Genomic DNA, 16,336 nt, shown 5'->3' with positions numbered 1-16,336 from the left:
TTGTTTTCCATATCTGAGCCATTTCAAAAACCAATTTTCATTGAATACACTGCACTCCCATTATAACAAACATGGTTATAACGAAAACCCAGTTACAACGAAGTTAAAGTTCAGGCTGCAACATTATCCACTCTATGTTTTTTGTCCCCGCCGAACGAGTTCGAGCAAGGGACTATGATATGGGCTCCGTACGTGTGTGTGTCCGTGTGTGTGTCCGTGCGTCCGTGTGTGATCAAAATGTTCAATTTGCTACTTCTCTGTCATTTATGAGCCAATTTTGATTCTGTTTGCTTTATATGATAGCACTACATGGGAGCTTTGAAACTTTTACACAGAATTTCAGTTGTGACCTTTGACCTTGACCTTTGACCTATATTGTACATTTTGCTTCAAAATGCTACTCCTTCGCCATTTCTAACCCGATTTCGATTCCGTTTGCTTTATGTGATGGCACTAGGTGAGGGCTTCAAAACTTCTACACAGAATTTTGACCTTTGACTTCTTTGACCTTTGACCTTGATTTTTGACCTATATTGTACATTGGGTACAAAATGCTACTCCTTCGCCATTTCTAACCCGATTTCGATTCCGTTTGCTTTATGTGATGGCACTAGGTGAGGGCTTCAAAACTTCTACACAGAATTTTGACCTTTGACTTCTTTGACCTTTGACCTTGATTTTTGACCTATATTGTACATTTTGCTACAAAATGCTACTCCTTCGCCATTTCTGACCTGATTTCGATTCCGTTTGCTTTATGTGATGGCACTAGGTCAGGGCTTCAAAACTTCTACACAGAATTTTGACTTTTGACTTCTTTGACCTTTGACCTTGATTTTTGACCTGCATTGAACATTTTGCTACAAAATGCTACTCCTTTGCCATTTCTAACCCAGTTTCACTTCCGTTTGCTTTATGTGATGGCACTAGGTGAGGGCTTCAAAACATATACACAGAATTTTGACCCTTGACTTCTTTGACCTTTGACCTTGATATTTGACCTATATTGTACATTGGCTACAAAATGCTACTCCTTTGCCATTTCTAACCCGATTTCGATTCCGTTTTCTTTATGTGATGGCACTAGGTGAGGGCTTCAAAACTTCTACACAGAATTTTGACCTTTGACTTCTTTGACCTTTGACCTTGATTTTTGACCTATATTGTACATTGGCTACAAAATGCAACTCCTTCGCCATTTCTAACCCGATTTCGATTCCGTTTGCTTTATGTGATGGCACTAGGTCAGGGCTTCAAAACTTCTACACAGAATTTTGACCTTTGACTTCTTTGACCTTTGACCTTGATTTTTTACCGATATTGTACATTTTGCTACTAAATGCTACTTCCGGCGGGGACATATTTTACGCACCGCGTAATTTCTACTTTTCCTTGTTATTGTTTGTTTGTTTGTTTGTTTGTTCGGTTGTAACGAAAAAAAAAAAACTGCTGGTCCCGAGGACTTTGTTATAACGGGAGTCCTCTTTAAACTTTGAATTCCTCGTAGAATTGTATGCTCTTTCATATTTTATAAGAATGTTTGTCATTATCTCACACAAAAGTTGGAAACCTGAAGCCTCATCTCAACCAGAACTATGTGCCATCCCTCTAAAGAGATTAAGCACACATTTCATAGTGACACATTCCAAATTATCTCTTATGAGACGTAGTGGTAAAGCAAAATATGAGATTCTTATGCTAAACTTCTTTTCGAATACAGTACTTCTTACTGCTTCTTTTGACAAAGACAGTGCACTCTAATTATTTCACATCGTATGGTCGTCTGTGAGTACATAACAGCTTGAAACAGATTTCTATTTACAATTGCTCCAACCCTCACCACACGGGCAGAAATTTGTATTCGTGTTGTCTCCATTTCCCCTGCCCGTCCATCTTTGCTCAATGAAAGACATATCCAAATACAAATGGCACTCTCAATTTAAAGAGCTTTACCGTCAATGTGTGCATCCATTTGTTTGCGCATGCGGAGTCAAATGTCAACATTGACTTCCACATCAAAGTACGAAATGGAGGGGAGCGAACCAAATGGACAGTTTATAAATAGAGATGTTGATAAACAGAGTAAATCGTCTAACGGAGTTCAGAAAGAAGGGAAGTTTAATGGAGAAATAAAAGTGAGACTGGTCGAAACTGGAAAAATAGAGACTGTATCCAATGGTCAATTGTATCGGGTTAGATGGGAAGTTGATGTAACTGGTTCGTCTCTGGACAACTCGTCCTCGTTTTTAGGAAAAGAAAAATGTCGAGGGATTAGACTTCTGAATTTACTTTGGTTCTTCTCTTGGCAGAGGATTTGTTTTTGTTTTTTTCTGATTATGACACCTTCACAAGTTAATGACACATTTCCTTCTGAATTGTGCAGTGATGTTGAATCAAAGATAGTGTGTCGGGCGACGAGTTCACAAAATATCACTGCGATCGACATCATGAGAGGAAGGGATGAAAAAAGATATAGAGAGGCCCACTAAGAGACTGAAAAAGAGAGAAGAGAGAAAGAAATAAAAATGAGTGCGGGAGAGAAAGAGAAATATCCACGAGTTTTCGGGTGCACGTCACGAGACCGACACCCACGAATCATACAACACACGAGTCATACAGCCCACGAGTTATACAGCTCACGAGTCATAAGGCCCATGAGTTCGACACTAAGCAAACGAGGTCCACGCGACCGACATACTAATAAGCCCCGTGTTGTATCTGTCGAACTCGTGGGCTGTTTTTACCTAGTGTCGAACTCATGGGCTTTATTTGCCTAGTGTCGAACTCGTGGGCTGTTTTTAACCTAGTGTCGAACTCATGGGCTGTATGACTAGTGAGCTGTATGACTCATGGACCTGTTTTCAATGCCCGAACTTGTGGGCTGTATGACTCGTGGGTGTCGGTCTCGTGAGATGACCCCGACTTTTCGGAAGTAATCGTGCCATATTTGACAAAATGAAATATTTGCATGTTAATGCAATTTGTAAATCTAAATCATGATGCCCTAAATACTGCTCAATATTTCTTCATTTCCACTCCAACATAACATTTTGACAAACTTTTTTTTTTTGGAACACTAACAGACTAAACAGTGCAGGTGAATTAGGTCTACAAAATGTTATCGGCCGTAGGGACTAAATTAAACGTAGATTTTTGCACCCCCAAGAAATCTTATCTACAGCATTATCATTCATTTCTCAAACTGGACACCATGTTTCGGAAAGGGGGGGGGGGGGGGAGAACGATGGACGCTCACCAAGTACAACAGTCTCATAATTGCTTATTCAGCTCGCCTAAAAATAGTTGGATCAATGCTCAATCATAAAATACGACCTACTCACAAATTAAGGAGAAGCACCATGTTGGAGGGGGCGTTCATTCCTTACAAGCGCGCCCCGTAAAGAGCGCTCTTTTTTCTTTCTGCCACTCTCTTCACACGGGCAGACGACGTTTATTCAGTAGCGGTGATTTCGCTTTCCTCAATCTTTAAGTATCGAAAAAGGTAAGACAGAATGTCCAGTTAAATTTCTTTCTTTTTCTCTGACGGTATAAAGATACAATGAAGTATTTTATATTATTGCCATAAGTTGTCATAAATATAGTTCAACTGTGTGGGATTCTTTTCTGATGAATTAGACGGTGCAGTCGCAATATTTTAAGCGAACTATAAAACACAAGTATTGTGTTTCATTGATGGATCTTATCTCTTCCTAGGAACCTTTCCAGAAAAAGACGAACATTTCTGCCACAAAAAAAGATGTCAAGGTATTTGGATTTTAGGTCCGGATTTTAGGTCTACATATATAGTTGGTCAACCAGCCGTCTGTGACCATTTCTCTGCATACAAGCAACACCTTTTGGTCATAATGGACATTAATAGCATTATTTGATCATTTCTGTTACTGTATGAAATATCGCGAACTTCACACATATAGATTTAGTTTTCCACAATTATTATATCTAATGGTTGTAGAGAACTTCAGGTGCCACTTTCATGACAAGATGATTCATGCATTCATCATCTATTTCCATCACTAACGTACTTTCTGTTTTTTTTTTTAAACAGATTTTGAGTGAATGAATTAACATTAAAGATGTACTTATTTATAAGTTTGCAAAACATATCTGGTGACTCCAGCAGGGAAATTTTCTCAAGAATTATGGATCAATTTTGAAACTTGCTTGACAGCTCTCGAGCAGCCACAAGATGGCGGTGAATTGGGGTGGAGTAGCTGGAATGATCGTGTTCTACCTGCTGATCCTCGCCATCGGTCTCTGGGCAGCCCGGAGATCCCGCGGCCATGGCAAGGACACGGAGCACGCCATGGTCGGTGACCGGAGCTTCGGGTGGCGGGTCGGCGTGCTGACTTTAATCTGTAGGTCTTCACTGCAACTGATGATAGTGGCGCAAATAATAACAGTTATAAAAATGACGAAAAACTATATAAGAAGCTATAGAATATGAGCAGTGTTGACGACGATGATGAAGGAGATTATGATAATGATAATGGCTTTCAAAGTAGGCCCAATTATTCACGTGGGATTCTCATGTCGTATTTGTTTGCTGTGAAATATCCCTGATTCTCAGACTTCTGTATGTCTGGAAATTCATATTAATGATTAAGATATTAATGATGATAATAAAACAGCATAGCGCCATTTATCTGTAGAAGCATTCAAAGGTGCCAAATCATATCATAATGTGCTTGAGTAGATCGTACTTTTATAGATGCATAATGTATTCATCAAGCGCGCCAGACCACTTCTGTTTTGTTTTTGTTTTGGTTTTTTTTGTTTGTTTTTTTTTGTTTGTTTTTTTTTTTTTGGGGGGGGGGGCAAAATCTCGACGGGGGCACATTTATGTAATGATGTGAGATCCTCGGCGAGGGAGCGAAGCGACCGAGCGGGGAGAGGGTGTGGAAGGGGGATATCCCCCCCCCCCTCCCCACGGTAGAGACCTCTTGTAAAACAGAGTACAAAAGTCGCTTTTATGGACCATGTAAAAGTAAATTTATAAGGAATTAAACATAGTGAAAAAGAATCAGTTCGAAGGACTATGATTATTACATAAGGGAATACCCCATGTACATTGATGTGACGGCGTGAGATCATCGGCGAGGGAGCGAAGCGACCGAGCGGGGGGGGGGGGGGGGTGGGAGGGGATACACCCACGGTAGGGACTTTTTGTAAAAACAGAGAACAAATGTCGCGTTTATAGGGCATTTTAAATTGAATTTCTAGGGAATTAATCATAGTAAAGGAAATCACTGCGAAGGACTAAGATCATAACTTATGAAAACTATTCATTTTACTACAAGTGCGGGCAGAGCGAGCGAGCCACTTTTACTTTACCATTCATCTGAAATGTATTCATTAAAGGCTTAAACGTGATCGCATTGTTCGAGCAATGAACATTAGTCTTTATTGCTAGAAAGCATAGAAGAAAAGGAAAATGTAAGTTTTACTAAAGGTATGTTTCAGCGGGCACACTCGAGGATGCGAGACTACCATCTATATACTAAATTTACTCATAAGTTAATATTAGTGTATAGATATGACAATGTATATTGTTAATGCATTATAATTTTCGCATTTGCAGTTATGAAAGTTACAACTTTTAGACAAGAAAAATGCCTTTGTTGTTCATTAATTTTGGTCATTAAATAGTTTATTAATTATTTGTAACAGGGGGCACTTTTTTTTTTTTTTTTGGGGGGGGGGGCAAAAACTCGTTTTGCCCCCCCCCCCCACACACACACACACATTTAATTGGGGGGGGGGGGGGCAAGTGCCACCCCTGCCCCCATTCCCCCCCCCCCCCCACGCTTCCGGCGCCCTTGGTATTCATCTTACCACATTGAATGTGTTAATTGCATACCCCTGTAAGTGGTCAAGAGCGCCCCGCATTCACAAGAAAAATCACCTTGTATTTTGTGCCAAACGATTATCACCTTGCTCCGCCCATACATTGTTAAATAGCTTTCACGCACCTATTGCTTACGACTGTAATGTCATCCAACTTGCTTCCTTCATTCCTAGGTATAGGCCTACTTTACCAAAAGTCTTTTCCTTACCTTGCTGACATCTTAATAATATAGTTACAAGACCCGACAGTCAAACAAATTCATCCGTGGGAAGTAGAAACCTACCGTATACGTCCGTTGTAAACTGACTCAACACTTTGCGTGGTCCCGTTATTTGAGATTCGCTTTACCTCCCAACATTCGAAATACACAATCTAATAGGACGTTTGAAGAAAAAAAAAAAGAGAACAAAATATCCCTCCTTGCTAAATAGGCCTGCTAGTATCAGTGTGATGGTTTGATGCGCACTTTTGATCAAACACATGCGAAGAGTAGCCTCGTTCCGGTGTGAATTCCTTTCCAATCACAAATGATCCTATCAAGTTATTTTATCAGTAAAATGATAAAATCGTGCTAAAATCTTGTGTGTGTGTGTGTGTGTGTGTTCGCTATGATTACATCGTTTTCCTATCATAGTGTCATAAATAGTGACAGATGTTCACTTTTCCGAGGTTTCGTTCAACTGAAATTAGATAAGGTTCTTTATTCCGAAACACACGAATTAAGTGTACCTCCATGTTCGCTACTGCGAAATTCAAATGGGGTTCAATAATCCGAACATTTTGTGGCGTCATTCCAAAGATTCGGTAATTCGAATATAATAAGGTTATTTTCGTTCTTCCGAAGGTTCGTTTATCCAAAAAGAAAAAGAAGAAATGCGTACTAGCAAACCTTATTTCCTTTTGGGATTAACGAGAGGGAAATTGCGGGCTAAAGGGCGATATCAGGTCACGTATCATATATCTCTTTTTTCCGCACTTTTTAATCTTCCAAAGCTTTTATTCTTTGCCGGCTTTAATTGCAGATGTGGTTCAATAAACGACACAATAACAAGTCAGAATCTCAACAGAAATTGGTAATAAAGGAATGTATATAGATGATGCATATAAATCATAGACCAATAAAGATAGGTGATTCAGATATCGTAGCAGTTTATGGGCGTCTGGATAGAGTTGCATAGACAAGCACGTGTATACACCTATCTCCATGAATACCTGGTATATGAATACATAATATTTGGTATATTCATAATACATCAGTAAAGTCATACATTCTGTTAATCTCACTTTTATAATATCGACATCCAACTTACGAGTAAGGAAATGTTGTCTCTCATATATATATAAATATATATATATATATATATATATATATTATAATACATTCTGTAATATCAAATTTAATTCAATTCAACTGTATTTCCATCAATAAAAAGTAAGTGCATTGTACAACACAAAACATACGAATTCAATCGTTAAACGATTTGAAAGAAGGAGAAATAATGAATATTAGTCTGATGCAAAACATCAATATGCACGAATGATGATGTTGGGAAAAAATAACAATGCACATTTTGCAATTGTAACTAAAACATTATGAATAAAGCAATGAAAAGGAGTGATCCACTAAAAAGCTGATCTTGTAGGACGTGGATCACTCGGAAAAAAAAAAACTACGGTATGCAATATAACGTATATATGAAATATATATGAAATATCAATCTGTGCAACGTTGGAGCATTCGATAGTTGATATGATAGGCCTATAATTATGACGCTGATGATATAGGAGAATGTGATCGTTGACAGTATTTAGTTTAAAGTTAAAAAATACTAATTCAAAATAACATCACAATGTTACATTATATCGCGTTTTGCTCTGGAGCAACTTTGTTAGCAGCGGTGTGAATAGCATAAGGTTTCCTTCATGCATCTGTTTGTGCGCTTTGACATCTACAATATTATGTGGTGTGACCATTAAAGGACAAGTTCACCTTCATTAACATAAGGATTGAGAGAATGTAGCAATATTAGTAGAACACATCATTGAAAGTTTAAGGAAAATCGGACAATCCGTTCAAAAGTTATGAATTTTTGAAGATTTTGTGCAGTCACCGCTCGGGATGAGAAGACTACTGCAGTGTATGATGTCACATGCCACGTACAACAATATAAGGAAAATATAAAGAGAATTTCACAAAATTTCATCTTTTGAAAAAAGTACACATTCCCTTGTTATGGGCAATATTATTCCCATTGCCTTTAGAAAGAGGCAAGTCAAGTGCTCTTTTATTAGGCCAAAAAAAAAAAATGGTTTGTTTGCCCTTCGCGACCGACCGAAAATCACGGAAATTTCGGGTCGCGTTTTTTTTTTTTTTTTTTTTTTTTTTGCTTTTTCACGTTTATTTTTTTCCACAAATTTCATCTTCTACAAATTTGTGGATGGTTTTAAACCCAAAATTATCCATTTTAAGCTAGAGAAAGAATAAAAAAAAGTCTAAAAATGTTTGTTTTTTTTCATCTCATCGACCCGTCGTAATTGTGTTCGGGCCGCGCGGGTCCACAGACTACGTTTTATAGCATGCATTATTGCATGCTACAATGTAGCTACCTTTTTGGCTCACATGCGTGCACGCGCACGAAATCCAATCAATGCATGTATACATGCACTTAGTACAGGGCTGCACACTGGCGAACAGTTATTCGCGCTAGCTTGCGCATTGGCGCTGCTCACACACTGCCATGCCATGCAATACATGCAAAGCATGTACAGTGTAACTGCTTTTCGTTTGCTTGCGATCGGCGGTCATGCCAGACAAGAAGCATTGATAGAATTAGAAGCGCACGCATTTCTGGGTCATTTTACTCACGATCCGATCCCGGCTTCGCAGCAGCGTCGCAGTTGACATGTTAGAACTAATTTACTTGTGTCGATTTTTAGAAAAGTAAAAACATATTCGATATTCAGCGATACAGTAAATGGATCTGATTGCGTTCAGTTTCATTTTACACAGTCATTTCACAAATGAATATTTTCATTCATTCAGAATGATCTCACAATGAAGATAGGCGCAAAAAGGATCACGAAATCGGCCCTTCCGTGTACTTTTTAAGAACGCATGCACAAAATGTGAAGAGATAATACTAGGGAGAAAAAAAAAATCATGAAATCATCGCAGTCCCGCTTACATATTTGAGGTAGAAATCGTCCCAAAAAGGATCATGAATTCGGCCGGCCGCGTCGTACACCTTTCAAAAGCTCATGTACGAAATGCGAAGAGATTATAGAGGAGAAAAAAAAAATAAAACACACATTTGGTACGTGCATCATAAAAGATTACAGCCGAATAAAAATTCATGAAATCAACGCAATTCCGTTGAAATTTGAGAAAATAATAGGCGCAAAAAGGATCTTGAATTCAGTCCTGCATGCCGTGTTGGTTATCAAAACGCATGCACAAATGCGACGAGATTATCGGGAGAAAAATAAAAAACACATTTTTACTCTTTTGGTGCGTGCATTACAAAAGATTACATCCGAAGTAATTAATGAAATCGCCACAAACCCGCTGATATTTGAGGCAGAAATAGGAGCAAAAAGGAACGTGAATTCGGCCGTGTCGTATACCTTTTAAGAACGCCGTACGAATTATGGGAAGAGATTAGCGGGAGAAAAATAAAGGACACATTTTCATCCCCTTTTGGCGCTTGCATCATATAGATTACAGCCGAGTAGTAATTCACGAAAATTTCGCAATCCCGTTGAAATTTGAGTAAACAATAATAGGCGCAAAAAGAATCTCGAATTCGGCCCTGCATGCAGTGTATAGTTTTGAAAACGCATGCACAAATGCGAAGAGATTATCGGGAGAAAAATAAAGAACGCATTTTCACCCCATCTGGTGCATGTAATAATACACACAAAAGATTACAGCCGAAATAATTAACGAAATAACGCAATTCCGCTGATATTTGATGTAGAAATAGGCGCTAAATGGATCGTAAATTCGGCCGTGTCGTATACGCATGTACGAAATACGAACAGATTATAGGGAGAAAAATACAGGACATATTTTCAACCCCTTTTGGCCCGTGCATCATAAAGATTACAGCCGAATAATAATTCATAAAATCATCGCAATCCCGTTGAAGTTTGAGGAAACAATAGGCGCAAAAAGAATCATGATTTTTGGCCGTGTCGTATATCTTTTAAGAACGCATTTACGGAATGCGAAGAGATTATGGGGAGAAAAATAAAGAACGCATTTTCAACCATTCTAGCTGGTGCGTGCATCACAAAAGATTACATCCGAAGTAATTTATGAAATCGTCACAATCCCGCTAATATTTGAGGTGGAAATGGGCGCAAAAAGGATTGCGAATTCGGCCCTGCATGTCGTGTACCTTTCAAGAACGCAGGCACAAATGCGAAGAGATTATCGGGGGAAAAATAAAGAACCCCTTGTATCGCGTGCATCAGAAAATATCACAGCTAAAATAATTCATTAAATCATCGCAATCCAACTGACCACCAAGAGCAGGTTACGCAGCAAGTTCGTGCGCTGATGTTTAGAAAAAGTCACAAACGCATTTGATACAATCCGATTTTGTTCATTATCATTTTACACTAATTCACAAACAAACATTCTAATTTTTTCCTGTCTTTATTTTTGAATTTCTTGTGCAATAAATAATGCAAGTTTAAAAAAAAAATTAATCTGTAAAATGTACATGGGGGGGGGGGGGGTTACATCCATAAAAAAACAAGAAAATAAGTTTGCAAGTCATTTAATGTTTTTTATGTTGTCGTTCTTGACCGGTAAATTTTCTGTTCGGACCTGTAAAAAATGGTAAAACGGGGCATTTACCGGTCCGACAGAGACAGGTCGGACCGGCAGAAAAAATGGGTTAGTGTGCAGCCCTTCACAAGATGGCTACTTTTGCAGCATCCGTTACCAGCTGTCATGGCACCAAAACTGTTTGGAGTTCAGTTGCCAGCATCTCACTGGAAGGTACTTTTTTTTTTGAGCTGTTTGCAAAATTTAACAAAGATGAACGTTATATGTGTTTGTCAGTGAGTGTTTCTGCCTCGCGTACCGGGCACTGGCAAGACGTAAATTTGAATGAATCTCGTGGAGTTTTGAGTGCATTGACATGGAAAAAAGGGTACCCTGTATTAAAAAAAAAAAAAAAACAAAAAAAAAAAAACAAAAAAAAAAACGACCTACCGACCCTCTTGGGTTTTGACAATTAAGGGCAAACAAACATTTTTTTTTTTTTTGGCCTTATGCGAAAAAAGTGAAAATATGTTGAATTTTCTTTACATTTTCTTTATACTGTTGGTACTCATATGACATCACGAGCCCTAGTAATCTCCTCATCCAGCGGTTCCAACACAGAAATTTTAAAAATTCATAACTTTTGCATCGATTGTCTAATTTTCCTCAAACTTTCACTGATGTGTTCTACTAATATTTCTGCATTCTCTCAATCCTTATGTTTATCATTATGAAGGTGAACTTGTCCTTTAAAGACGTACTTTGTATTTCTTGCGCGAGATGAAGAGTTTGTCTTTTTGTACATGTTATATCATATATGTACTTTGTGTTACCAGGATGTGTTGCTCATTTTTGGAGAAATATGAAAGACTGAACTGAAATTTGAACATGTCATTTGTTTTCATCAGCAGTCAATAATAAGATATTAGCACAAATGGGTTTTAATGCTGAACTTAGTGTAATACTACATCTGGGGACTGTCTGCGTTGCTCCCACTCTTGATCTACCCCCCCCCCCCCGTCTCAATAACCGATTCAATAACCTTTGACCCAACTGACAGAGCGCCGCATATATTATGTGAAAAGTGCGCACATCATACGATATTACATACCTGATGAATTACTCAATTACAACCAGACAATCTTCAATGGCTTTACATCTATTTACACAGCCTGCAACCTTCTGACATTTTGAAAAGGGAGGAGTTTTACAATAGGATCGCACTGGACATATAAACACGAGAATGGACAATTAAAATTGCACCGTCTCGCTTGTACTGTAGCCCTCATAATTGAATTCATCACAAAGTGTAAAAGAATGTCTCACACTGCGCAAAAACGCATGCAGGCTGGCACACCATGTTTCTTTTGGGGTATTTTCTTACGTTGAGACGAAATTTTATAGTCAATATTGTGCTGGTTTGAGATATCATAATACCCTTTTGCGTATCATTAGTAATGAACATGCGGGGTGAGAGATAAAGTGAAAAATATTTACCGAACTCAAAGTAATACAATAATGATCATATGATTTATTTTTTACCACTCTTCTCCTTGAACCAATCATTATTGTTTTTAACTGATAATGATTTACTGAGTGTGATTAGTTTGTATTGTTTTGTTTTATTTCATGGCTTGTAAACTGGAATGGATCCTTTATGCCATATTATGTCTGCTTGTTATTTAACAGTTTCTTCTAAATCCATTTAACAGCTGTCTTAAGTGTGATACTTCACAGATTTGATAGCACTTGATGAAAAGTCGATATTTACAATGTATATCATTTGTATTGCTACATCTCAGGTACACTGTTTGAGAAAGATACGATTCTTTCCTCCTATCAATGTCATTATGCCACATTTGTATTTTTAATGTTATATATTTATTATTTTGTGCTTTCTTTCACTATATCTTCCTGTAAAAGTATAGTTCCGTCTTAAATAATAGTGGTTTTGTTGTTGTTGTTTTTTTTTTTAAATTCATATAGGAACCCCTTGAAAACCAGCAATGAAGAAAGAGATCCCATTCCTGGCATATAGATCGAAATGAATAAGCAAATAAATGAATTGATAAATGTGTGAGCGAATAAACAAACATAATATATAAATAGATGAATATTGTGAGAAAAGTTAAGTCCTCAATAACGATTTGTCTTAAATTTTCGTTCGATATCAAATATTAAAACCGCGATATCTCTTGAAAGGGGAGATAACCCTACACATTACATGGATTCAGTGAATTGTAAACATTATGTATACATGTACTTATAAATTTTCTACGGCATACTGTATACATGTGACTATGTGACACATTTTGCTTGTAAGGCACGAAATATCTTTTTATATAATTTGAGAACTACATAATAAAGCATATCAGACCTGGCATACAAAATGAAACGAAAAAAATTGAAAACTTATAAAACTGGTTCTTTGGTTAACTCCACTAACGTGTGTTTTGAAAGATAGAATCAGTGTGTTTCACCAAAATATTATCAAACGTCCAGCGTTTATTAAACACTGTAAAAACATCGGTGTTAGATTTAACACCACGGGTGTTAAATCTAACACCGATCAAGTGTCAATAGAGGACCACACCGACAGGTGTCGAAAGTATTTTGTGATGGTGTTGAAAAGTGTTCACCTAGCACTTCGTGGTGTTAATTTGACACTGTAAGGTTAGCTGGTGATATTCTGACACTGCGTTGGTGTTAATTCAACATTGACACCACATGGTGTTGAGTTGATATTGCTGGTGTTAATTTCAATTGTATAACACCCGCCCAGCTTCAATAAGGGACCACACCAACTGGTGTTACTGTGGTGTAAGTGTTTTCACACCATTTTTTCCAAAATCAAGTACTTTATCGGAAAGTTCTTGATCGTTTTGTTAAAGTTCAAAATCAACAAGAAAAACAGTAACCAAGAAACTAGTCAAAAAAATTTTCATACATTGAAGTGACACCAGGAGGTGTTAATTTAACACCAAAAACGAGCACCGAAAATTTAACACCAGCTCGGTGTTTCATATTTAACACCGGACTTTTTGCAGTGAAGGTCTCAGGGAGGCCAGCTCGGAAGTTCTCAAGATAAATTCAGACACCTTTCTGAAGAAAGGCTACGGTTTTGTCACCAACTCGTTATTTTATATGTTTTAATATATTTGATTATCATAATTATGTGCTTTTTAGTGGATCACTCTTTTCCATCGCTTTATTCACTTCTTAATGTCCTTTCTGCATCCATGACATTAATGTTATTTCTGCAAGTATCATACTCTCTAAAAAAAATCGAGTGAAAATATTCACTCTTTGAGGAGTTAATGCAAAAAAGAGTGAATTTAAAGTGAAATTGGAGTGAATTTTGAGTGAAAATGTTCATTTTCACTCGTTTTAGAGTGACCTCAGGGATCACTCCAAAATCTTCGAGTGATCCCTGAAGTCACTCCAAAATGAGTGAAAATGAACATTTTCACTCAAAATTAACTCTTTTTTGTATTCACTCCTTAAAGAGTGAATATTTTCGCTCGATTTTTGTAGAGAGTAGGATGCATTATTTGTTTCACATTATTACTTACTCATTAGCACATACATTTAGTACTTTTGTTTACAGTGTCTATTTCTTTACTTTTTGCTTGTATGCTTTGTGTAATGTATCGCCTTTTGTTCGATGAAAGTAAAAAAAAATTGAATTGATAAATGTTTATATGCATTTCATGAATCTATACGCTGAAACAAAAGTGCAGTCCCCTAAATTCAAACGAAAGCGTGTCCAGCCGCCAGATTAGGTGTAGCGGCCTACTAATTTTGTATCCATAGGGCCTAGAGGATTCGCCCTCATCAAACACACCTACATGTAGTTTATGACAGGCTTATATATCTTATTGTTTAATAAAAACTTTCTAGTAACTCCGATACAAAAAAGTGATTTGGTTCAGGTTGGTCCAATCTAATTACAGCTGCTAGATCTATAGTTCGCACGAACAAGAAGGGTTCTGTTACTCACAAAGACTGCTCAATGGTATAATTATCTCACCTTATGTTCTTACACTGAACCAAAAGAACATAATGTTATTCTACATTATATTATGTGCTCCCTAAAAAGCTGTTTGCAATGAGATCATCAACGATGAATCAATATGACTGGATTAATGAATAGATTAATGATTGAATCGATGTGCATTAATGAGTAAGATCTACATCAGTACATCCGACCACCTATCTGTTATAGTATGCTATTATATCCCTATAATTGCCCTAACGTCGAACAAAAACTTTTACACTGAAAGCCTACCTTACACCGCCCGTGTCCCCCAGGCCGCGCGCACGTACGCACGTAACCCGTCACCCGCCATGACTCTTCCTCTTTCCCGTTCGCCCTCCAACACGTTCGGACGTATACCTGAGATCGCTAGTGAAAATCCGACCACATCGGCGGAATCCTCCAACAATCAGGCAAAATCTTTCCTTATTTTTACTCCTTGATTGTTGTTTCACATTAGCAGATCATTTTGTCATTATTTGTTACCGAGAAAGGGGTAAAATCGCGATTTTTCTTTCGCTCCAAACCTCGGTGGTTTTGCTTCGTGCTGCCCCATACGTTAGTGTGGTGTGTGCACCGCGCCTCGGATCTCGCCACGCTCTGGCGGGTTTTTTCCCCCTTTCTCGTCTTAGCCTACCTACAAGAAAAAGAAGGCTCCTGAGGCTCAGCCCAGCGAAGCTGAACTCTTTGAGGTTTTCAGCCGCTTCGCAGAGAGCCAAGGCTGGTCGCTCCCTGGCCTTCCGGCCGACTCGACCACTGCCTCTTCAGTGCCCACGGCCCCGCCGCCGCCACGCAGGGAGCTCATAGCCGGTACGAGCCGTGCTCCCGCAGCGTTGGGGGCTCCACCTGGGGAGGAAACTGTCCTGACCCAGGCGGAGAGCCATCGACTGCACCACCCGGTCCCGGCCGCTGCCAGTCTGGCTCCGACGGCTACCATCCCCTCGGTTGGTCTACCCTTGCCGCCCCCTCAGCCCCCCCGCCCTTCCTCGGGCCTGGCGGCCCGAACCTTGATGGGTGATAGTGCACTGCCAGCAGAGAGTTTCTCCCCAGCACTGGCGCCTCCCCCTTTCCCGCCCCTCCCCTCTGATCAGTTCGGGGTCCCTACCTCCGAGTCTGACCCCTCTTCGGAGTGGGAATCTATGTCCACCTCCTCGGCGGCGGCCTCCCTGATTGACACTGAGGCCCCGCCTGGGTTGAAACACCTCAGTGAGGAGGCGGAAGCCTTGCTCCTCCGCTACCTGGAGGAGTTTTATACGGTCCGCCCGGACCCTGCGGAACAGCAACCACAGGCGTCCCGGCTCTTCCGGGGGGGATCGGGTACTCAACCCGGCATTCCCCTCACGGCTGACTTCAAAGATGAGTACGGGCACATCGCTCGTGAACCGTCCCCCAGGGGTGGCCCCCCTGGTTTGAGGAGAGCGTTCATTTTTCAACCGGGCGACATGGCCCGTTTTCTGTCCCCTGAGACGCTACCCCCCGAGCTGCTTGCTCTGGGCGATTACGTTGGGAAGGTCTACCCCCTCCGCAGGCGTACCTTCTTAGAGGAGGATAAGAGGTGGACGCATATGTCCATCTTGGCCAGGTCCACTATGCGTCTGGCAGCTTATGCGGGTGCTCTGACCAATCTGGCTGTGCAGGGGGACGACCTGCGGGTCTCCCC

The 16,336-nt window shown here is 39.5% G+C and overlaps 1 protein-coding gene across 1 annotated transcript in view; it reads left to right on the top strand.

Moving 5' to 3' along the window:
* The first annotated feature begins 4,207 nt into the window (after window positions 1-4,207).
* LOC140235103 (high affinity choline transporter 1-like) overlaps window positions 4,208-16,336 on the top strand; it is a 31,266-nt gene continuing 19,137 nt past the window's right edge. Inside the window, exon 1 of the mRNA XM_072315141.1 lies at window positions 4,208-4,376. Within this exon, the coding sequence (XP_072171242.1) occupies window positions 4,208-4,376 (169 nt within the window). The remainder of the gene's footprint in view (window positions 4,377-16,336) is intronic.

The sequence above is a fragment of the Diadema setosum genome, chromosome 11 (genome assembly GCF_964275005.1).
Source record: "Diadema setosum chromosome 11, eeDiaSeto1, whole genome shotgun sequence".
NCBI lineage: Eukaryota > Metazoa > Echinodermata > Echinoidea > Diadematoida > Diadematidae > Diadema > Diadema setosum.
The sequence above is the reverse complement of the archived record's forward strand: the minus strand, read 5'-3'. Positions and strand labels throughout refer to the sequence as shown.